Source organism: Serinus canaria, chromosome 1 (assembly GCF_022539315.1).
Source record: "Serinus canaria isolate serCan28SL12 chromosome 1, serCan2020, whole genome shotgun sequence".
Taxonomy (NCBI): domain Eukaryota; kingdom Metazoa; phylum Chordata; class Aves; order Passeriformes; family Fringillidae; genus Serinus; species Serinus canaria.
In genome coordinates this window covers 112,849,750-112,873,769 of record NC_066313.1, presented here as the reverse complement: position 1 = coordinate 112,873,769, position 24,020 = coordinate 112,849,750, and the positions used below count along the sequence as shown (strand labels likewise).

Here is a 24,020-nt window from a genome sequence, read left to right as displayed (position 1 = left end):
CAAACAAAATGTAAAACCCATCTCCTCAGAGAACAACAAAAGAATCTTTTCCAGATGGGATTTCTGATGGGAGATCAAAGTCCTCATCTCAGACTGGGGAAATTTCCCTTCCTTGCTGGTATCAGTTTGATCTGCATGCAGATCATGCAGCATTTGGTTTTCCTTCAACAAAGGCAATGGTCTTAAAGGAGCTGCAGGAGGATGCTCTTAAAGCTGAAGAAAATAGAAAAGATTTTACTAAAAATAGGGAGGGAAATTTGGGTGGGCAAAGGGGAGAGGAAACTTTTGGATTGCTTTGATTTCTACAAAAATGAGACATTGCAAAATCTCAGCTTCACCTGCAAAATGAAACAAGCAGGAAAGAGTTGAGGCAACTGATTTGGGCCAACTCCTTTTTGGGTTTCTCTGATTCCAGAGCTCATCCCAAGGGGTCCTGTGGGCAGAAAAGAATCCCTGGGTGGTTTTAGAGATTCTGCATCCCCAGGAACTGCAGTGACAAAGGGGAATGGCTCCCAGTGCCAGAGGGCAGGGCTGGCTGGGATCTTGGCAATGAGGAATTGTTCCCTGGCAGGGTGGGCAGGGCTGGGATGGAATTCCATCCCTGGATCCCTGGCAGTGCCCAAGGCCAGGTTGGACACTGGGGCTGGAGCAGCCTGGCACAGTGGGAGGTGTCCCTGCCATGGCAGGGGTGGCACTGGGTGGGCTCTGAGGTCTCCTGGATGCCCTGCATGACAATTTTTGGCTAAAAGAGCCTTGGGCACACAGCCCCAAAGACTGAGGAGGAGTTTTCCCCTCATTAAAATTTGGAAATTTTAATCTGGTTTTCCCTCTCTTCTTTCTCTGGTGTTGGGGCATGGGTTGGACTCGATGGCCTTAAAGGTCTGTTCCAACCCAGTGATTCTCTGTGTCATTTTGTGTGTAATTTTTCCTGCCTGTTATTAATGAGAAACAGCAAAAAAGCTTTGCAAGGAAAAAAAATGAAAATGAAATGAAAATAAAATAAAATTTTAAAAAAAGCTAAAAGAGTAAAATAAAATAAAATAAGATAAAATAATAAAATAAAACAAGATAAAATAATAAAATTTAATTTAATTTAATTTAATTTGATTTAATAAAATAAAATAAAATAAAATAAAATAAAATAAAATAAAATAAAATAAAATCACAAAAAGCAAATCAAATACTGTTACAGAAAGCAATCATGGGTGTGTTTGTGCTCGCAGACTCCCGGCAGGTGCAGCCCTCGCCGCCCTGGTCCTACGACCAGTCCTACCAGTACCTGGGCTCCATCGCCACGCCCACCGTGCACCCGGCCACGCCCATCTCACCTGGCCGGGCCGGCGGCATGACCTCGCTCACGGCCGAGCTCTCCAGCCGCCTCTCGGGTAAGGAACCGCCCCGGGACACAGGGACACAGGGACACAGGGACACAGGGACACTCCCCCGGGGGAAACTGCCGGCCCTGTCCCCACCCCTGCTGCCCCCAAGCCAAGGGGACCTTCCCTGGTGGCAAACTGCTGTCCCAACCCCTGTGCTAAGGGGACCTTCCCTGGTGGCAAAGTGGTGGCCCTGTCCCCACCCTTGGGCTCTCCATGATAAAGGGACACTTCCCTTCTGGCAGACTGCTGGCCTTGTCCCCACCCCTGCTGCCCCCAAGCTAAGGGAGTGCTTCCCTGGTGACAAACTGGTGGCCCTGTCCCCAGCTCTGTGCCTTCCATGACAAAGGGACGTTCTTCAGTGGCAAACTTGTGGCTTTGTCCCCACCCCTGGCTCTCCATGCCAAGGGGACCTTCCCTTGTCCGTGACAAAGGGACACTTCCCCAATGGCAAACTGGTGGCCCCTGTCCCCAGCCCTGCACCTTCCATGACAAAGGGACACTTCCCCAGTGGCAAACTGGTGGCCCTGACCCTAATCCTGGGTTCTCCATGCCCAGGGGATGTTCCCCAGTGACAAACTGGTGGCCTTGTTGCCACCTCTGGGTTCTCCACACCAAGGGGACCTTCCCTGCTGACAAACTGGTGATCCTGTCCCCAGCCCTGCTGCCCCCATATCAAGGGACACTTCCCTGGTGACAAACTGGAGATCCTGTCCCCAGCCCTGCTGCCCCCATATCAAGGGGACCTTCCCTGGTGACAAACTGGTGGCCCAGGTGCTGCCCCAGCCCTTGAGGGGCTCTCTGGCAAAGCTCGTTCCGAGGTTCTGGGGGATTTGTGGGAAGAGCAGAGAAACAGAATTTCAATAAATAGAGAATTTTAACAAATGAGCTGCGTTGGGATAAACCAATCCCAGAGTGGGCTGGGAGAGATCTCAAAGGTCATGGAGTGCCAGCTGTGACCCATGGCCACCTTGTCCCCAGCCCAGAGCACTCAGTGCCACCTCCATCCCCTCCCTGGGCAGCTCTTCCCAAGGCCTGACCATCCTTTCCAGGAGGAAATTCCATCTGGTGTCCAACCTGAATCCCAAACTGGGATTTGGGGTTTGGGGTGGGAGGAACCTTAAAGCCCATCTCATTCCCTGCCAGGGACAGGGACACTTCCCATTACCCCAGGGCTGCTCCCAACAGAGCACTGTCAAAAAAGAAGGAAAAGGAGGAAAAGCAGCACTTTGAAGGTGTAGGGAGCGATTAAAATGATTCAAATTACCAAGGAATGGATGGCATTCCAAGGTATTCCAAGATATTCCAGCTCTGTTTCCTTCCCTCCCCTAAATCCAGAGCAGAGCACAGCGGGTTTTGGCTGCAGGATGGTGGGGTTGGACATTTTAAATGTTGCTGGATTTTCTGGTTTTCCATGTCCATCAAATCATCCTGCAGAGCTTTAGAAGCCACCAGAAAAAGGGGAGTGAAATCCACCCCAATCCCACCCAGTTTTTAACTGTCCCTGACATCTTGAAGCAATCTGTGCGTGCAGCAGCAGGAATTCTCTCTCCATGAGCGAGAGCCATATCATTCTAATTTGCATACAGCTTTTGCAAAAATCCCTCCTTCAACTCCACATCTTGCTCTCGTTTGAAGGCTCAGGGTTTCTTCTGAGATCAGAGGGAGCCACTTGAACGTGCTCCAGCCTGCTCTGCTGCTGTCATGTAGAGCTTGCTTTGAAAGCCTCACACCAAACCTAAATTATTTGCTAGGTCTGGGTGAGAAGTGCATTGTAGAGAGGACTGAAAACACGGGGAACTTTTCAGGAAAAAGCCATTTCTTCTTTTTTAAAAAAGCCTGTAAATTCTTTATTTATACAGAATTAAAATCACAAATTAAAAATAAAAAAGAATTCCCTTTAGTTTTCCACTAGGTCCTTCTCCACAGAGCTGCTTTTTCTGCCCATGGCCGCAGGGATTTTCCTTGGAGCTGGCAGAGTTTCTCCATGCCTTGTCAAGAAACCTGGAAGGGTTTTGTTCCCACGTCAGCCTCCTCCTTTTCCTGTTCTAATTCCTTACACCAAAAGTCATTCAGCATTCTTGGGAGAATCCGTCACAACCTTTTCTGTCACCCACACTTGAAAAAAATCTTCTCTGTGGCAGAACAAAAAGCAAATTTGAGGAGGATTTTAGGCCCTCCCAACTTAAGACCTGGTGTCTCCAAGGAAAAAACAACCACGTGGGATATATTTGAACCATCTTGACACTAAATGTCATGGCTCTGCTTTTTGCCAGGGTGAAGGAACCCTCCTCTGATTAACAGTGTATCCAGGCAGTTTTAGGAAGTTGCTCAGGAATGAGGTGTGGAAGCAACGTTTAAAATCTGGCAGATGCCACCTTAACCTTGCCTCCTCCAGAGCTCCTGCTGCTCCATTCCATCCTGTGTTTTCCCATGTTCAAACTAAAGCTGATGGGGTTTCGGGGAATGAAATGTGTTCCCATTAATTTTCCAGAAAAAAAAAGGAAAAAAAGGGATGGCAAATTCTAAAGGAAGCAAAGTTCAGAGCTCTTGTGAGAAATTAAGAGCAGCTCCTCAAGGTGGGCTGATGTGTCCTGATGAGCTTTCAGAGCTTGGCTCTGGAGTGTGTCTGCTCCAGGAATGCCAGACTCCGTCTGCTCCAGCTTGGAATCTGGGGAGAGCCAAGAGCTTTGTTTTCCCTCTGCTCCTCCTCAGGAGTATTTCCTTCAGCACACGGCTCCTCGGCTGCAGACTCCACGCCTTGGCTGCCAGGAGAAGTTGTCTTTCTTCTGGAAAGATTTTTTTTTTTTTCCGTAATTATTGTTGTTATCTTAACCAGGCAGAGCTGCCAGCTCTGGGGATGAGACCTTCCATTAACCTGAGTCACGATGAGGATCCTTCCTAAAGAGGATCTGCTGCTCCTGTTTAATCTGGGCAGGGAAACAGAGGATGGGACTGGACATAATTCCATGAATGTCAGAGAAAGCAGAGCAGGATTTGACTCTCCTGTGGGACATTTCAGAGTGAGAGGAAAGGAGCTGTGCCAGAGGAGGCTCAGCTTGGACACCAGGAGCAATCTGCCCATGGAAAGGGTGCTTAGGCCTTGGCAGGGGCTGCCCAGGGAGCTCTGCAGTGCCCATCCCTGCAGGTGTCCCCTGGAGGTGGCACTGAGTGCTCTGGGCTGGGCACAGGGTGGGCATGGGGCACAGCTGGCACTGCCTGGGCTGGGAGGGCTTTGCCAGCCTCAGGGATTCTGTAAGGAGCTGGGAAGGGGCTGGAGAATTCCTGAGGGAGCTGGGCAGGGGCTGAGCCTGGAGCAAAGGAGGCTCAGGGGGCCCTTGTGGCTCTGCACAAGTCCCTGCCAGGAGGGGACAGCCGGGGGGGTCGGGCTCTGCTCCCAGGGCACAGGGACAGGAGCAGAGGGAACGGCCTCAGGCTGGGCCAGGGCAGGCTCAGCTTGGCCAGCAGCAGGAATTTGCCCATGGAAAGGGGGCTCAGGCCTTGGCAGGGGCTGCCCAGGGAGCTCTGCAGTGCCCATCCCTGGCAGTGCCCAAGACTTGGTTGTGACACTCAGTTCAACACGCTGGGCATGGGGCACAGCTGGGCCTGGATGATTTTAGAGGTTCCTCCTCACCTCATTAATTCTGGTGATCCCATAACATTCCTCTCCCTCCTTTCCCTTCCCCAGGGGCGTCCGACCTGACGGCGTTCAGCGACCCCCGGGTGGGCATCGAGCGCTCCTTCCCGGCGCTGCCGTCCATCTCCGACCCGCGCATGCACTACCCGGGAGCCTTCACCTACACGCCCACGCCCGTCAGCTCCGCCATCGGCATCGGCATGTCGGCCATGCCCGCGGCCTCCAGGTACCACACGTACCTGCCGCCGCCCTACCCCGGCTCCTCCCAGGCCCAGGGCAGTCCCTTCCAGACCAGCTCCCCCTCGTACCACCTGTACTACGGCACCTCGGCCGGCTCCTACCAGTTCTCCATGATCTCCGGCGGCGAGCGCTCGCCGCCGCGCATCCACCCGCCCTGCACCAACGCCTCCACGGGCTCCGCGCTGCTCAACCCCAACCTGCCCAACCAGAGCGACGTGGTGGAGGCCGAAGGCAGCCACAGCAACTCGCCCACCAACATGGCCAGCACGGCCAGGCTGGAGGAGGCCGTCTGGAGGCCGTACTGAGGATGAGGAGGTCAGGAAGGAGCTCCAGGGTCAGGACTTCACGCACTTCCCATTGCCCGGCGCCCGGAGGGATCCCAGAAACTTCCATCCACGAGTTTCAGGAGCAAACCCTTGGGGAGTCAGCGCTCCCAGGGGTGGTGGCTCTCGTTGCCAGGCCCTGGCAATGGATTCCCGGCAGGAGAACGAGCTTCTGGGAAGGAGGACGCCCCGGTTGGTGGTGCAGAGGTAGCGAGGGTGGGTAAGAGGGTATCCAGCCTGATTCCAGGCCTGTGGCTTCCCAACGTGCCTGGGCTTGAAGGGCTCCACAGCCCTAAAAGAGAGTTTCGGTTCACTTCTATTTTTAAGACTTAAAACCTTAAAAAAAAAAAAACCAAAAAAACAAAAATAAATCTTAGTGAGTTTACTGCATCTTAGGGACATCTTAAGTGTAAGGAAGTATAGGAAGATTCCCAGAGGGAAACTGTGAACGCTTCTGTTTTAGCAATGCTGTGAATGAGAGGTTTTATATGTTGGACTTCATTCTTTCTTTTCTTTGTTTTGTTTGTATATTCCAAAGAATATGGATTTTTTTTTTTTATTACTGGGGTGGTTTTTTTTTTGTTTTGTTTTGGGTTTAGTTTTTTTGGTGTTTTTTGGTTTTATTTTGTTTTTTTTTTAGGATGCAGCTCATCCTGCTTTGCATCGAATTTGTTTTATTTCTCTTGGCACCTTATAAATTGCAAAAAAAAAATTTTGCCCTTTTTTTGTTTTAATCATGCTTGCTTCTTTCTTGCTTTGTCAACTGAAAGAATCAGCCCCTTTTTCAATGAGTTAATTTAACTTTTTATCTCTTGGACTTTTTTTTTTTTAACACAACGGCTACAGCCTTGGGTCATTTTCAACTACTGTATTTCTTTGATGAGTTGATTGATATTTATGCCTGATATTTAGACTTTTCTTATTTGTTGATACTATTATTATTTAAATATGCCTATATTAAAAAAGAAATATCAGCAATTGCCTTTTTTTGGTAGCAGCCAAAGTCAAATTTCTCAGATTGAAAAAGGCTGGAATAACGATGGGCAAAAGTGACCTCTTGATTCCCTGAAAACATTGTTTACAATTATCTTGCTCTCATTTTACTCAGCTTAGGTCCTCGAAGGCATTGAGGTGCCCAGTTCCTGCTGGAAGGCACCAAAATCCCTGGGAATTTCTGTGCCTTTCCAAGTGGTGGAGTCATCTCTCCTTCCTCCTGCTTTGTCACCAGTGGTGGCCCTCAGGATCAGGAATCAGGACGTAGATCCTTCCTAAGGCAAATCCAATATTCCCTAATTAAATACCTGCCCACTGGAGGGACAGGACACAGGCAATGGCTCCCACTGCCAGAGGGCAGGGCTGGATGGGAATTGGGAATTAGGAATTGTTCCCTGGCAGGGTGGGAGGCCCTGGAGTAGAATTCCCAGAGCAGCTGTGGCTGCCCCTGGACCCTGGCAGTGCCCAAGGCCAGGCTGGAGCAGCCTGGCACAGTGGAAGGGGTCCCTGCCCGTGGCAGTTTTGGTGGATGAGCTTTAAGATCCCTCCCAAGCCAAACCATTCCCTGGTTCTGGGATTCCCAGGGCAAGTCCTGGCTCTGATGGAATCTGGGTGAGGTTTGCTCCCAGGGTTTCTGTGCGGCACAAAAGCCACGTTCCACTCTGCTGGCAAACACATCCCTTCCTGGAAAGCTCCAGAAAAGCCAGGGCCAGGACAACCCTTCCATCTGCATCTTCTGGGAGAAGAGGAGGGGTATTTAGAGCTGGTGGAGCCAAGGTTGTGCCCTGTAGTAAATCCACAAGGGTTTTACTAGGAGCAGGTTCAGGAGCCGTCACGGCCGCCCGTCGCCCCAGCACAAACAGGTCAGATGTCACTGTAACGTTTTTGGCACTATTTTATTGAGGGATTGCTCTGAATGCAGCTCTTGTACTACTCCTGAACTCCAAACTGCTGATGTTGACACGTGTGAGTCCCAAATGAGCTGGTTATTATTTAATGTACCTCTCAAACCAGAGAAACAATTGCAGGTCAACTCAAGAGAGTATTTGAAAGCAGGACTTCAGATCAGTGTTTGATGTTTAAAAAAAAAAAATTTAAAAAGTTAAAAGGATTCAAATTAAAAAGATCCTTGGCTGCAGGCAGCAAAACAGCTGGACTTATTTAAAACCATTTGTTTTTCAAGTTTCTCTTTTTTTATATATATATATATATGATTTTGCTTCTTTGTTTGAGTTGGATGCAGTAGCACTTTGGTATTGAAAAGAATTGAAGAATTTTCACTGTCAATGAGGTTGTTTTTGGGCAGAAAATAGGGAGTGTTTCAAGAGATCTCAGCAAAAGCCCAGGATGTCTCTGGTAAAACACACGGCCTTGTGCTTTTCATTTAATGAAATATCCTTTCTATTTCCAGAGTTTGCTCTGAAAACAAGACAGAAAACATCCAAATTCTATCAGAAATATATACTGAAAATCTGGAGAGCCTGCTGAATACAGAAATAGAGAGACCCCCCAGCTGTAGCATTTCCATAGTTGGACTCTCACCTCTTCAGTACCCTAAGAAAATTTCGAGTCCCACAGCACTGAGCAGTAGCTCTGTTGCAGAATCCATTTGGCACATTCTGTGCAATTCAAACCCTAATTTATTGCAGCTCTCAATTAAAATGGTAATTGATTACAGCTCTCACATCTGCCTTGTGACTGGACCACCAAAGTTCACAGAGCTGGGAGTGCAAAGACAGCAGGGAGGGAGAGGAGAGGAGCTTGGAGGAGCCAGGAAGGGCCAGGTGACCTGGAGAGGGAATTTTACCCGAAGCAGGGAGTGATAGGAGGAGGAGGATGGTATTGAGATGAAGGAGGGCAGGATTAGATGGGATATTTGGAATGAATTCATCCCTGTGAAATTTGTGAGGCCCTGGCACAGGGTGCCCAGAGAGGTGTGGATTCCCCATCCCTGGCAGTGCCCAAGGCCAGGCTGGACACTTGGAGCAGCCTGGCACAGTGGGAGGTGTCCCTGCCATGGCAGGAGTGGCACTGGGTGGGTTTAAGGTCCCTTCCAACCCAAACCATTCCATGATTTGATGATTCCATGAGTTCAACCCAGTGGCAGAAGTGAGGTGGTTGTGGCCACCAAGGTGAGGTTGTTGTGGCCACCAAGGTGAGGTAGTTGTGGCCACCAAGGTGAGCTCAATGTGGCCACCAAGGTGAGCTCAATGTGGCCACCAAGGTGAGCTCAATGTGGCCACCAAGGTGAGGTAGTTGTGGCCACCAAGGTGAGCTCAATGTGGCCACCAAGGTGAGGTAGTTGTGGCCACCAAGGTGAGCTCAATGTGGCCACCAAGGTGAGGTTGTTGTGGTCACACATTGCCAGGCCTGTGGGACACCATAACCTCCTTTTTGCCCCAGCCCTTTCAGCCCCCAGAACTGAAACCCACCCTCCCTGGAAGCTAAAAAACCCAGGGATTCACAGGAACAGGGAGCTGGCAACCCTCAGACCCTAAATCAAACATTTCTTATGTCTGTGCCTCTCCTTTGTCTCCACTCATGCTGAAGGTGAGGTTGAATTTGGTTCTCCCTGGTGTGAGCAGGATGAGGAAATACAGAACTGGTCACCACCACATTCCCCTGTGTCCTTATTGACTTTTCTGGAATTTCTCAGTGTTTCCCATGTTTTTATTGCCAGCAACCAAATTTTGGAGTCCAACCTCTCTGGGTATGCCCAGCACTGCAAAGAAAAGGAAAAGCCAAGTTCATTACCCCTGGCAATTAATCTGTTTAATTAAGCACTGTGGGTTTCAGTGTATTCACTCATCAGAAACCATATTTTACTCAAATATTTGGTTTTGTAGCCATCACTAAGGATGGCACCGTTTTTCAAGGCTGTGAAAATGCTCTCACATCTTTCCTCTTATATTTTAAGAGCATGTAACAAGCAGGAAAAAAACAAAAGACATTTGGATGAAACATTTCCCCCATCCCCATCTCCAAATTAGAGTGCAAAAATATCTATTTTTATATGGATATAATATATATATATATATATTTCTATAGTTTTAACATCCTGGGAGCTGAATGGAATCAGAAAAATAGAATTCTTGTGCTTCTGCTCTGGAGCTGCAGTCAGCAGAGTGCTCTAGGTACCTCACCCTCCCAAAACTCAGCTCCTGGCTGTCCTTACTCTCAACTTGGGTGCTCCTTTCACAAGCCACAGCTCCTTGTCCGTGTCAAATATCTTCAACATAAATTTTGCTGGCTCTGAGGACAAATATTTCCCTCTCCAACAACATTTAAATTTATTTAAGAGTTCCTGCTTGCTCCCAGGGCATTGGAGAGGAGCTTTAATGCAGAGAGAAGAAGGTGCAGAGAGCATCCCTGCTGGGAAGGGTTTGATTTGTACAAATTCTCCACCAGGAATGGAGAGAAATCCTCTCCTCCAAACAGCCTTTGCCAAAACATCCCAAATTTCCTGCTCTCTTCAAACATTCCCTGCTGCTTCCTGAGTGCCCTTTTCTGTGGCTGTGGATGAAATTCAGGGAGGAGTGGATCTGTTTTCTGTCCTCAGAGCAAAACTCTGCCTTGTTTTCCTGCCTTGTTCCATTTCCCGTTGGGTTTTTGTTCACCTCGCTGGGTCAGTCCCAACCACTGGGCCTTTTTCTCCTTGTCCTTCCAGGGTTGCATCCCCAGAGTCACTTGTATTTATGTCTGTAAATAGATTTCCAAAGCTTCCTAGCCAAAATATTTAGTGCTTGTAATTACTCTGCATTTTTCTTTTTTTTTTTTTCCTGTGTTTTTAATGAACTTACCTTTGTGTTTGCTGAAATACTGTAGTGAGACTTATTTCTTTTCCAAATTAGTTATTTTTAGGCTTTGAGAGGAACTACATTTTATTCACTTTTGTAAACAGTTATAGCATGGTCTCTATCCAACATCCTTCACTTTTTTGTGGTAGGGGAGAAACAAACGTGCAAAAAAATAATAAAATAAAATCTGTGGGTTATTTGTGGTATTTTGGGTTGGACAATCCCAGCTCTTTTTAAAACCAAAATTTCAGAGTGAGGTGGTGAGGCTGAGGGGGGACACAGCCCCATCAGAGTGGCACCAAAGGGAATTTGTTCAGCATTTTCTGGCTATGTTTACAAAACATTTTCCCTTTCACGCTGAACTCTTCCTGGAGGGGAAACCATCAGCTTGGGGATTTTCTGGGGGGTTGATTACCAGGGATTTTTTCTTCCTGGGGAGGGAGGGAGGGCAGGGTGTGGCTGCTGATTTTTGGAACCAGATAGGAAAAGAGAATAGAGTAGGTTTTATTTTTCCCCCACTCCAGGAATCTCTAGCTGGCACCCCGGGGTAAATTCTTGCTGTCCCCAGGGGTGGCTGTGTCCAGCACCACAGGAGAATTCATTACAACTACCCAGAGCAGCTGGACTGCTGCAGTAGTTCTAATGAACACTTTTCCTCCTTTTCTTCCTTTTCTTTCTTTTCTTTCTTTGTACCACAGTTTCCTCTGTAAATTCAATATCATAATTAGTGTGAATGACAAATAAAATGTTTGACAAGTATGCACCTGGGCCTGCTGCATTATTTTATCTGGGAGGACAAAACAAACATCTCAGGGAAAAAGGAGCCAACAGGAGGAGGGTGCTGAGTGTGTGGCACTCAAAACATCAAAAATAGGTTTCCATAGTTTTAATTTTTTAAAAATTCATTCTTTTTTGTCAAAATGGTATTTTCCTGCTGTAGAATAAGCTGGTGAAAGGTCTGAAATCCAACAGGACACCAAGGCAGGAGGGAAAATTTACAGTGAGGCTGCCCAGAGAGGTGTGGCTGCCCCTGGATCCCTGGCAGTGCCCAAGGCCAGGTTGGACAAGGGGTTGGAGCAGCCTGGCACAGTGGGAGGTGTCCCTGCCATGGCAGGGGTGGCACTGGGTGGGTTTAAGTTCCCGCCCAAGCCAAACCATTCCAGGATTCCACGAAATGAGATTTTGCATCTATAGAAGTCCAATAATTGCATTTTATCCCTGGCTTCTCAATTGAATTTCAGTGTTTCAGATTCATCTACAGCTCTTGTTTTTCTTCTTTTCTTTCTTGGATTGGATCCTTCTCACTGCTGATGGTTTGAACCTTTCCTGAGGAGCACCAAAACAGATTTAAAGGTCATGATACTTAAAGGATTTGTGGGTTTTTCCTCTTTAAATAAATAATGAAACAAAAGTGTTAATGAAACATTACTGTGGGTGTACCAAGCTTTCAAAATGAGCAAAATATATTGAAAGTTCATTTTTAAAGACTCTGTATCCAGGCATCTGTAGGTACAGATAAAATACCTTCGAATATTGGCCCCTGCACCAATATTGCATGATACTAAAGAAGTTTCCAGTAATATCCTTCTCCACAATAATCAGGGAATCACAGAATGCTTGGGGTTGGAAGGGACCTTAAAGGTCACCCAGTTCCAAGTCCCCTGCCATGGGCAGGGACACCTTCCAGACCTTGTTGTTATATATTTTATATATAAATCATGTATCTTTATAAATTAATATATTTTTATATAATTTATATCTTTATATATATTATATAATTTACATTTTTTTTCATATATACAATGACTGCTTTTCAGCTGCTCCTCTCAGTGAAGTTGAAAACCAGCTACAAAGCAAAGTATCAAAGGTGCATTTTTCTTCTCCCAGCTCTAGAGCAACCTCCCATCTCTCAAACCATAATCCACATTATCTATTTAAAATTAAGGCCAAAACACTGAGAGAAAACAGTGACTGGATCCCAGGTGCCTCTTTAGAGGTAGAAATTTCAGCACCCCCATCTCTGACGTGGTTTTTGGTTTCCCTACTCAGCGTGGCCCCTCACATTTCTCTCCAGCACGACCCTAAAATACTGCACTTGTATTTTTGAAGAGACTCCCCTGCAGATTCCTCCCCTGACCCCAAGAAACCCAAGAGCCTTTCCCTCGAGGTGCATGGGGAGGCAGAGCACGTGTTCTTTTTGTCACTGGTTTTGACACGCGGGAAAAGAAGCCACAAATAGCAAAGGTCAAAACAAACCCAAAAATATGGGACCCAAGGGCACCTCAGCAGGAATATTTGCTGCTGGGTTTTGAAGGCTGCTCAAAAGAGCTTTCTACTCTTGTGACCAGAGCAGGTGGCTGGAATTTAAAGATTTTGTAGGGAATAGAGCAGCAGAGCTCTGGTTGTGGAGAGGAAGGGAAGGCAGATCCATGGATCTGATGGATCTGATCCATCAGATCCTACTCTGAGCAGATCCATAGATCCCACTCTGAGCTGATCCATGGATCCCACATTGAGCAGCTCCATGGATCCCACTCTGAGCAGACCCATGGATCCCACTCTGATCAGCTAAATGGATCCCACATTGAGCAGCTCCATGGATCCCACTCTGAGCTGATCCATGGATCCCACTCTGAGCAAATTCACAGATCCCACTCCGAGCTGATCATGGATCCCACTCTGAGCAAATTCACAGATCCCACTCCGAGCTGATCATGGATCCCACTCTGAGCTGATCCACAGATCCCATTCTGAGCAGATCCATGGATCCCACTCTGAGCTGATCCACAGATCCCATTCTGAGCAGATCCATGGATCCCACTCTGAGCTGATCCATAGATCCCACTCTGAGCAGATCCATGGATCCCACTCTGAGCTGATCCATAGATCCCACTCTGAGCAGATCCATGGATCCCACTCTGAGCTGATCCATAGATCCCACTCTGAGCAGACCCATGGATCCCACTCTGAGCTGATCCATAGATCCCACTCTGAGCAGATCCATGGATCCCACTCTGAGCTGATCCATAGATCCCACTCTGAGCAGCTCCATGGATCCTACTTTGAGCTGATCCATGGATCCCACATTGAGCAGCTCCATAGATCCCACTCTGAGCTGATCCATGGATCCCACTCTGAGCAGACCCATGGATCCCACTCTGAGCTGATCCATAGATCCCACTCTGAGCTGATCCATGGATCCCACTCTGAGCTGATCCATAGATCCCACTCTGAGCTGATCCATGGATCCCACTCTGAGAAGACCCATGGATCCCACTTTGAACAGATCCACAGATCCCACTCTGAGCAGACCCATGGATCCCACTCTGAGCTGATCCATAGATCCCACTTTGAGCTGATCCATGGATCCCACTCTGAGCTGATCCATGGATCCCACTCTGAGCAGCTCCATGGATCCCACTCTGAGCTGATCCATGGATCCCACTCTGAGCAAATTCACAGATCCCACTCCGAGCTGATCATGGATCCCACTCTGAGCTGATCCACAGATCCCATTCTGAGCAGATCCATGGATCCCACTCTGAGCTGATTCACGGATCCCACTTTGAGCAGCTCTATGGATCCCACTCCCTGTCCTCGTGGAAAGGCCGTGTCCTCCTCCTTGCCAGGCAGCTGGACTGAGGAGAATCCCTCCTGTCCCCAGATTCCCCCGTTTCCAGCATGGCTGTGTCACTCCAGAGCAGTGGCTGTGTCACTCCAGAGCAGTGGCACTTGCCCGGTGCTGGCTGAGGGAAGGAAGCAGGAGCAGCTCCCATTCCTGCCCGGGAAAAGAGGGAGCTCAGAGCCCATGGGACGCCAGGGCAGCCCCTGGATCCCAGAGGTGACCCCACCACACCAGTTTGGACAACTGGGAATGTCCAGCTCAACTCCCCTGCCCCGTGTGGCTGCTCAAGAGGGAGGAGGAGGAGGAGGAAAGGGCCTGGAAGGAGATGAAGACCAAGGCTGGAGGCTGCAGGAGGTGAGAGGAGGGGCTGCCAAGGGTGAATGCAAAACGTTGTTGACTTCTTGTGGCACTTCACACCCAGCTGTTAATGAGCTGTAATTACAGAGCCACTGTCCCCAGAGCTCTCCCACACACCTGCCAGTGAGGGCTCATTTAGCACCATCAGCCCTCAAGGCACCCTCCAGATCCACACAGGTGTCCTGGAAATGACCCAGCCGTGTGTCCAAATCCACACAGGTGTCCTGGAAAATGACCCAGCTGTGTGTCCAAATCCACACAGGTGTCCTGGGAAATGACCCAGGTGTGTGTCCAAATCCACACAGGTGTCCTGGAAAAATGACCCAGCTGTGTGTCCAAATCCACACAGGTGTCCTGGAAAATAACCCAGCTGTGTGTCCAAATCCACACAGGTGTCCTGAAAAAATAACCCAGCTGTGTGTCCAAATCCACACAGGTGTCCTGGAAAAAATAACCCAGCTGTGTGTCCAAATCTACACAGGTGTCCTGGAAAATAACCCAGCTGTGTGTCCAAAACCACAGGTATGGTGTTACATTTCCACAGGGATTTTCTGGATAAATAAATCAGGATGTGTGTCCAAATCCACACAGTTGTGGTGTTACATTTTCACAGGTATTTTCTGGATCAATAACCCAGCTGTGTGTCCAGCCCCACAGGGATTTTCTGGACAAATAACCCAGCTGTGTTCCCTTGGGTGCACACAGCTTCTCCCCTTCCCAGTGGCTCCAGGACCCTCCTGGATGGTGGGGCAGGAGTGAGATCCCTTTCCCTGGAATGCTGCTGCCTGGCTCAGCGTGTGTGGCCACAGAGCAGACAATAAACTGCATTATCTGCTCCCAGACAGAGCTTGTTCACAACCTCCAGAACTCAGAAATCTGTCACTGCTGCCACTGGAATGGCCCTGTGCCTTCAGACATGACTAAAATCTGACTCAGCCCAGCACTGTACAAGGGCCAAAAATAGGATTTTCCCTTGTCCCCACATCTTTTGGCAGCACTCAGTTTCTCACAGGACTGTGGGATGACTTGGGAATATCTCAATTATTACTCCATGTGATGGCTCAGGTTTGAGCTTTTCTGCTTTTCACACTCTGTGCTGCTTTAGAGTGTGGGTCTGAGCTTCTTATTAGGGGATGATGAGCTGTGCACAAAGCAGGGAGACAAAACAATTCCTGCTCCAGCTGGGCACCAAGGACAAATGATCCCAATCTCAGGCCAGGAGCACAAACCCCGTGGGCTGGAGAGAGAAAAACAAGCAGGGTGGGAGTGCCTGGGCTAAAGCTGGGCTGGGACAATGAACTGCAAGGTGGGAATGGAGCAGAGCTGATCCCAGGGAGAGACCCCGTGCCCGGCCGGGCATTTTGGGGCCATTTTGGGTCATCTTGGGTGCAGCCCTGGCTGGGCTCTGGTGCTGCCCAAGGTGGATCCATGGAGGAGATCTTTTGATTTATTCTGGAACTCTGCCCAGCCTCTGCTCTGGGTCAGCCTTCCCAAGGCAGCAGAGGCAGCCCCTGCTCTCCTGGCCCAGCCTCACCTCTCTCCCTGTTTTCCCTTTGTGGAGCACTCCCAACATCTCTGCCACAGGGATGCCCTGTGGAGCAGCACTTTGAAGTGTAGGCAGGAAAGGAATGTCCAAATTCCAGCTCATCCCAACTCCTGCCTGCCGGGGGAGGGAGGCACAGAGCAGATAAAAGCATGTTTAACCCTGAGGAGAAGGAAAATCAAAGGCCAGAAGCTGCAGGTCCCCATTGGAATGTCTAGCTACTGAATTAGGAAGCTTGTTTGCTGGTTTTAGGTTACAGGGACACCTCGAAGTCTCCCAGACTGGATTAGTCAGCACGAGTCACTGTCTGGGAATTGTTTGGGTTTTTTCAACAGGAGGATAAAACAATTTAAGGAGAAAATCTAATCCACAGATTTCAAACCCAGCCTGCTTGCAGAGCAGGGAGGGGGCAGAGCTGCACTGAGGGCTTTGGAAAAACCTAATTTTCCTGAGGGAAGTGTGAAAAACTGAGTAGAAGATAAAGAATATTTGTAAAGTTTAATAAGGGATAAAATAAGAGACCAAAAAAAATTTAAAATCTATCACTGGGGTGGTCCTGGCCAACAGTGAGAGAGGGAAGCTGCTCCCTGCTGATCCAGAATTGTTCCCTGGAGCACCAAAAAGTGCCTCAAACCCAGGAACACAACACATCAATACAGCTCCACAGCAACTCTAATTTAGTACTGCCTGCATTTACATTAATCTGAATTTTTTAGTCTAACAACTGCCCAGCATCTATCATAAATCAAAAAAAAAAAAAAAAAGAAGTACAGATAATAAGGAGAAAAAGAACCTCACACAAACTGAGCTTGCTTTGATGAGGATGAATAATCCATAAACAAAACAAGAAAACATTGAGCCACCAGATAAGGAAAAGGTAACCCAGCCTGTAAAATACTTCTTCCACACAGGTGTTTTTGAAGCCATCCCTTTAGCAGGAATTGACTGGAAATAACAAATTTACTGTAGCTTTTCTGGGGAAGCTTTAGTGGCAGATTTACCCTGGACACATCCCCTGAGCGGAGGAGACCCAGGCTTGGCTCCTGAGGAGCTCTGACCACTGCAAGGGCTTCCCAACACCACCAGGTTATCCCTGCTGGAGTTTGTTTCCCTGTTTTCCCACACCAGAGTCCCTCAGGACTGAGACCTCCCAATTCACAGAATCACAGAACAGTTTGGGTTGGAAGGGACCTGAAATTCCTTGAAAATCAGTGAATTTTCACTGAAACAGCAAAACCCCTACATGAATCCCTCTATGGCAAACTTCACCCTTCCCCTCTGAAATGAGCTGTTCTGAATCAAGGTTATTTTACACAGGAATGTTTCCAAACTGTGGCTAAATCTGCAGAGGGAGGGGGAAAGAAAATTTTCCTTTTTTTTAAATTTTAATCCCTCATCTCTGATATTTCCCCAGCTTTCTGCAGGCCAGGAGCGAGAGATGTCAGCCCAGCACAGGTGACTTGGAGGGATGTGTGATCCCAGCCAGTGTTTCCATCCCAAGGGAATTATGATTTTGGGGCTGAATGAGTGGAAGTTGTTCCATTTTAGAACAGAAAATCAAAACATTCTGCACCAAAAATCAAATCTTTCTGCAGATGGCAAAAATCTCTCAGTGTGGTCCTGAAAAATGGTTCAGTGGCCTCCTTGGAAATGATGAAAGCTGAATGGTCTTTGCTGCCAAAGGCTGGAGCCTGCCAGCCCTGGGAATGCTGGCCTCTCCAGGATTGTCACTTTGTGGGAAGCAGTGTGACAAGGCTGGCCTGAGGCAGCAGCTTGGCCAGCCCAAATATTTCCAAGGTGTGAGGGGCAAAACCCAGAGATTTTGGTTGACTTTCAGTGCTGTCCAGACCATGGCTGTGACCCTATGGGGTCACCTGGGTGATTTTGCAGCCCAAAGGTGTTAAAGGTGCTGTTTTACCTCTTAGTCCTGCCTTTCCAGTGGGATCCCATTCATCTCAGCTGATTTTTGGGATCCCTTCATTACTGCCCATCTTCCCAGGGCCTTCAGCCACATCACCTGCAGGTGATCCATCTCCTTTCTCAGTGTCCCATGGCCAAGCTGGACATTTTCAACTTCCTAAAGTCTCCCATGCACCTTAATTCCCATTAAGGCACCACATAAAACATTCCAGAAGTTTCCAAGTGTGGTTCCACTAGAGATAAGAAATGAGTCTCTCATGGAGTGCCCCCTTTGTGGGTGGTGAATTTTGTCACTTCTCGAGGCTTTTAGGACCACAGAACACTCAGAGAAGAGTGGGGGAAGAGAGAAACCCCTCCAGAATTTTGAATTTTGCCCTTGCCGACTCTGGCCCCTCCAGAATTTTGATTTTGCCACTTCTCGAGGCTTTTAGGACCACAGAACACTCAGAGAAGAGTGGGGGAAGAGAGAAACCCCTCCAGACACTTCTGGGAGGGATATTTTTGTGCCTGTTTGCAGTAATATCAACAGGGATATTGAGAGGTGCCTGCCACACAAAGACAATTTTGGTGGCACAGGAGGGAAGAGGGAGTTGGGGGAGAAGAGAGCCAAGCAGGAGCTCGAATTTATCCCAAATCTTTAAATAAGCAAAGTTATATTTCCAATCTCTTATCCCTCCCAGGTGGATATTGCAATTAGGAAACAGAAAAAAAGCTCGAGGAGACAAACCCCAGCTCTGTTAAGAGAATGAGTTTTTTATTGTCTATTAAATAGATGCAAGAACAGTCCCCAGATTTTGATTTATCCAGTTGTAAAAAGCTGTTAGGGGGAAACAAACCAAACCAAAAACTCCTGAATGGTTTCTTTTTTCTATCCTTGATAAAAGAAACATGTTAGAGCTAAACCATCCTAGGAATTAGGTTCTCTTCTGTGCTGCCTATGAAGGCAAATACCCCAAGGAGGAGAACAATCTCATTTTCTCCCAGTGCTGCTCAGCATTTCTCTCAACTCAACTGCTCAGGTGCCTCTTCTCTCACACTGCCCCTGTTTCTGAGTGACTTCTGTGTGCTGAGTGATGCATCTTAGCACAGATTGTCCCTAACTCAGGGTTTATCCCTGCCTTCCCCACTGGCAAGAGCAAAATCCCTCCCTGCCCGTGCCTCAGTTTCCTCCTTGCACGAGTGACACTGAACTTTGAGAAGCCCTTTGAGCTCCCTGGATCAAAAGGGTCACAGTTGTTGTTATTGTTGTCTCCACTAGAAAAACATGTCCATCAATCATCTTTCAGGAATAGTGAAGAGGGTTTCATTGGCTCCAGAGCTGAGTGACTGAACAGAGAAGAATTTCCTTCTTTGGCATTTTCCCCTAGTTTTAATAACTTTGAACTCTTGCTTTAGATCTTGTTTACATTAGGCTGGTTCAGTAACTGTGTGTCTCCCTCCAGCAATTGTCTCCCTCTTCCCCACCTTCCTCAGGTATTTGGTTTAGGTACCAAACATCTGACTCAGGTCTTCCTGGAGAATGGCTGAGCTGGGGTGCATGGAAGAAGAAATCATTTTTCCCTGTCAGAGAGGAGAGAGACTTAACAGGGGAAACAGGCAGAGGCCACAACTGTCACAGACACAGGCCCTGGGGACAAAACCCCCCTTGGCTGTTTCCACACCCTCTGGAAGTGTTAAACTGTACAGATGCTGAAACCATTTGGGTCAGAGGATGGGAGTGGGTCCTTCTAAGCTGAACAAGCTCTGGGGCTGCAAAGGTCACAGCTCTGCTCTGGGCTGGGCTGGCCTCACCTCGAGTCCTGGGAGCAGCTTTGGGCAGCACAATGTGAAAAGGACATTAATGCTCTCAGGGAGTGACCAGAGCAGAGATACAGAGGTGGGGAAGGGTCTGGAGGGGTCACACGAGGAGTGGCTGAAGGATTCTGGCTCATCCAGCTGGAGAAAAGGAGACTGAGAGGGGATTCATTGGGGTCTACAGCTCCTACAAGGGATAGCTCTGAACTTTGCCCCCTGTGACCTGACAGGACCCAGGGAGCAGCTGGGGCTGGGCCAGGGCAGGGTAAGGTTGGATTTTAGGGCAAGGTTCTTCCCCAGAGGGTGCTGGCACTGCCCAGGCTGCCCAGGGAATGGGCACGGCCCCGAGGCTGCCAGAGCTCCAGGAGTCTCTGGCCAGCGCTGCCAGGGATGCCCAGGCTGGGCTTGGTGGGGTCTGGTCAGGGCAGGGGTGGCACTGGATGATCCTGGTGAGTGCCTAACTCAGGGAATTCTCAGGATCCTTCTAACTCAGGATATTCTCTAACTCTGCAAGTTCCACCTGAGCAATTCTGCAGCACAGAACCCCCAGGCACAGTGTTGTGCAAGCCCAGGGCACCGGGAATATTTCTCTGTCTGCTCTGGGGTGCCCTGACCCCCAGGGCAGCACTGACTCTGACCCACATCCATGGAGAAAGTTTCCCAGACTTCAAAACAGACTGGAATCCACAAAAGTGTGAAATAGATTATGGAGAGCAGTGCAGGTGAGTATCACAGGGTGAGAAATTGAGGTTTAGGAGTTTTTAGTGTGTTGTGGATGGAAGCAAGATGGAGGTAACAGGGTGTGGTCCTGGATTTCTTCTTCACCTTCTTCTTCCTCCTTCTCCATGGGATTGGGGGCATTTTGTAATTGGGCAGAAAAGTCCCCATGGCAGCTCTGTGGGATCAGTTAATGGGTTAAAAGGGACAATAATCCAGGTATCAGTTCTTCATTGGATGGTTTGGTCTTAAAAGCCCTTGTACCAAGAGATAGTTAGCAACTTTGTGCCTTCTAATGAAAAGCTGTGGAACTCACAGCAGTGAGACTGTTTTACTGATAAGAATTAATAAACACCTGAGTGTGAACATGAAACACCATCTGGAGTGCCTTCAATCCAGAGCCAGAGAAACCCACAGCTGGCACTGCCACACGGAGTGGCTGCTCCTGCTTCCCTTTGGCTCTGCGATGCTGTGCCAGGGGAGCAATGAGGCCGCAACGAGCCCAGCCTGGCCAGTCCTGCCTGCTCAGTCCTGGCCAGCTCTGTTCTGCCCTGTGGGCCCGAGGGGGAGCATCCCCTGCGGAGTGCAGGCACGATGGGACAGGGCAGGGCGGCAGGGAAGGGGCTCCCGGTGTGCCGGGGTTGCTGTGGCTCGCTGGAATTCCCGGCAGATGAGAGCTCGACTCCTGGCTAAGCTGCCTCAGACTTCGTGGCTCTGTGTGCTGGGGAAAAGGCGCCGTCAAACCCAGCCTGGTGTTCAAGGGCTGAGGAAACAGCTCTGTCAAACCCAGCCTGGTGTTCGAGGGCTGCAGCAGTCACAGAATCACTGAATTAGCAGGGTTGGAAGAGACCTTTGTGAAAAACAGATTGATTCTCCCATGAAAATGTAAAAAGTTTAATAAAGGACAATGGGAGATGAGGGACACAGAGTGAAGGTTATTACACCTTGTGCATCTTGGCATTCAGCCAGGACTGCTTTGTTATCTCCAGGGATACCCCTTAGATACCTTTTAATTACATCAGCCCTTTGCATATTCACAGACCCTCATGCACAGTAAACTTTTCCCCAAACTACTTTACATCTTCCAAGAACTGTTTAGCATATCTTTTTCTTGGGTTCACTTTTTTAGAGCATGTGTATTCCTTGGGTGTGCTTTTAGTCCTTTTTGGGCCCTGGCCCACGCTGCCTTCAGAGGGTGAGTGCTGGTAGCTGGCAGATCTGTCCAGGTGAGCTCATCCTGTGTGCACTGGGTGTCATCCCACCCAAGCAGGCATTTTAACACAAGCACTCTGAGATCAGCTATTGCACTGAGCTTAATTAACAACAGAATAAAAACTCTATAACAAAGTTACTTTACCATCACACATATAAAATCCATTTCAATTCGTGCAAAAAGCCAATATTATAATATGTATCTATAACACCTTCAAGGTCATCCTGTAGCACTGGAGCAGCCCCAGCATCACCCCAAACCTTGTCCCCAAGGCCTCATCGAGGCTCCTCCTCAACACTCCCACACACAGTGACTCCAAACCTCCCTGGGCAGCTCAGCCCAAGGCCTGACCACTCTGTGGGGGCAAAATTTTTCAGATCTCCAATCTGGATCTCCTGTGGAACAACTTGAGGCCATTTCCTCTCCACCTTTCCCTTGGGACACGGAGCAGAGCCCAGACCCCCTCCCTGTCAGGGAGTTGGGCAGAGCAATGAGGTCTCCCCTGAGCCTCCTCCAGGCTAAACACCCCAACTGGTGGAGAATTCCCCCAAACCTGGTAGCCACTCACCTCCCTGATATTTCCCTCTCTCTCAGTTGGGCTGGAGGACAACAGTTTTGGGTTTGTGATTTATTCTCAGGCTGCCCTTTCAAAGGGTTATCACTCTCCATGCAGAGATGGCCCCTCAGAGCAACAAAAAACTGCTCTTAAATAGAAATAATTATCATAAGAATGCCAAAACTAAACTTTGGCCTAGAACACATCCCATATCCCATTCTACACGCCTAATCACAGAGGCTGGGTTGCATCTCTTAAGAAAAAAGGGAGAGACACAGCGATATATTTAATAATATATATTATTCCTGAGGAGCAATCTTAAATGAAGAGCAGATTATCTGGCCCTGCTGTCTCCCTGAACAACAAAAGTCATAACAAGTAACTAAAAGTAATGAAAAACCCAACAAACATCTTATGCCAACATGGGGCCTTTGTTTCCAAGCCCAGCTCTCTTTCCTGGGATGAACCTGTGAGGGTGGCATTGCCCCCTCTCTGGGTGGCACAGGAGGGCCACCAAGGCCAAGTGTCCTCAAGCTGCTTACAACCCCCTCAGTGTGGCTCCTGCTGGTTATGGGGACACAGCCATGACCACAGCCACCAGCAAGGCCTGGCTGTGTGTGCCCAGAGCTCAGAGCCCTGCAGGGCTGCAGGGACACAGCCCTGAGCCCAGGGACAGAGCAGGGCCCTGCAGGGCTGAAGGGACATGGCCATGAGCCAAGGGACAGAGCAGGGCCTGTTGTGGTGTGTGTTCAGTTCCCAATTGAGTTATCTTCCCTGTTTGTATTGTTTTGTGATGCTTTCCCCAGTTACACCCCTATACCCAGTTCGATGGTTCAGTCCTGGTTCCCCTTTCCCTCCAATGGTGTCCTCCCTGTCTGGGCTCGCTGCCAAGCCCTTGTCTCCACCCCCGTTCCCCTGGCAACTGCCCCTTTCCCCTCCTCCAGAGCCCCGTTCATCTCCTGAAACCCCCCCATCCTTCCAGAAACTTCTCCCTTCCACAGGGGGTGATTGGGGAGGTGTCCTGAGCCCCTCCTTCGTTCGTGTATCACTTGTTGCCACCCCTGTCAGTCATGTTGAATTCCCCTCCTCAGTTTCTCCCGATTGGTTCTTGTACACCCCTTTATATACTGCTTCTCCCCGTTTTGTGCTGTCTTTTCCCGCCCGGTCGCAAGTGGCGTCTTTTCCCGCCGGTCGCAGTGGCGTCTTTTCCCGCCTGGACGCGGTGGAGAAATGGTACATTAAAACCACTGGGCTACACCGGGCCTGTCAAGACCCTCTTTTCTCTCGGCTTCTCCGCCTTGCCGCTTCTTTTCGATACTGTTGCTGCTGTCCTGCCGAGGAAAGCGCAGCCCGGACGTCCCTGACGGATCTGGGTAGTGCCCCCTTAGCTGCTAGCTGCTGCTGTGCTCCGAGCTAGCCCGGCCGCCTTCCCCCCCTGCTCGGACGGGAGGGAAGTGCTTTCGACACAGCAGCCGCGGCAAGGGCCCTGCAGGGCTGCAGGGACACAGCCCCGAGCCCAGGGACAGAGCAGGGCCCTGCAGGGCTGCAGGGACACAGCCCCGAGCCCAGGGACAGAGCAGAGCCCTGCAGGGACACAGCCCCGAGCCCAGGGACAGAGCAGGGCCCTGCAGGGTAACAGGGACACAGCCCCAAGCCCAGGGACAGAGCAGGGCCCGGCAGCGCCGCGGGGCCGCTCCGAGCGCGGCCTCACCGGGACGGCAGCGGCGCCACACGGGGCTGGGCAGGACCCGGCCCTGCTGTCCCACACGGAGCTGCTGCAGGGGCTGAGCAGGAGCTCCTGTCCCTGGAGCTGTGATCCTGGCATTCTGTAAAAGTTCTCCTAAACCAAGGAAAACTGGAGATGGGGATGGGAGCCACCTGGCATAGTGGAAGGTGTCCCTGCCCATGTGTCACCATGAGATGAGGGGA

General features: G+C 49.4%; 1 protein-coding gene across 17 annotated transcripts in view; it reads left to right on the top strand.

Moving 5' to 3' along the window:
• LOC108961955 (runt-related transcription factor 1-like) overlaps positions 1–24,020 on the top strand; it is a 143,296-nt gene that overhangs the window by 20,446 nt on the left and 98,830 nt on the right. Inside the window, exons 2-4 of one of the 17 annotated variants that reach the window (XR_007778175.1) lie at positions 1,224–1,385; positions 5,065–8,574; positions 11,463–11,508. Coding sequence is in view for 1 of the 17 variants with exons in the window: in XM_050977366.1 (XP_050833323.1) it covers positions 1,224–1,385; positions 5,065–5,558 (656 nt within the window). In the remaining 16 variants the exon portion in view is untranslated. Of the gene's footprint in view, positions 1–1,223; positions 1,386–5,064; positions 11,130–11,462; positions 11,509–24,020 lie in introns of those variants that run through there. The other 16 variants (XR_007778166.1, XR_007778073.1, XR_007778056.1 and 13 more) reach the window with 16 other exon arrangements.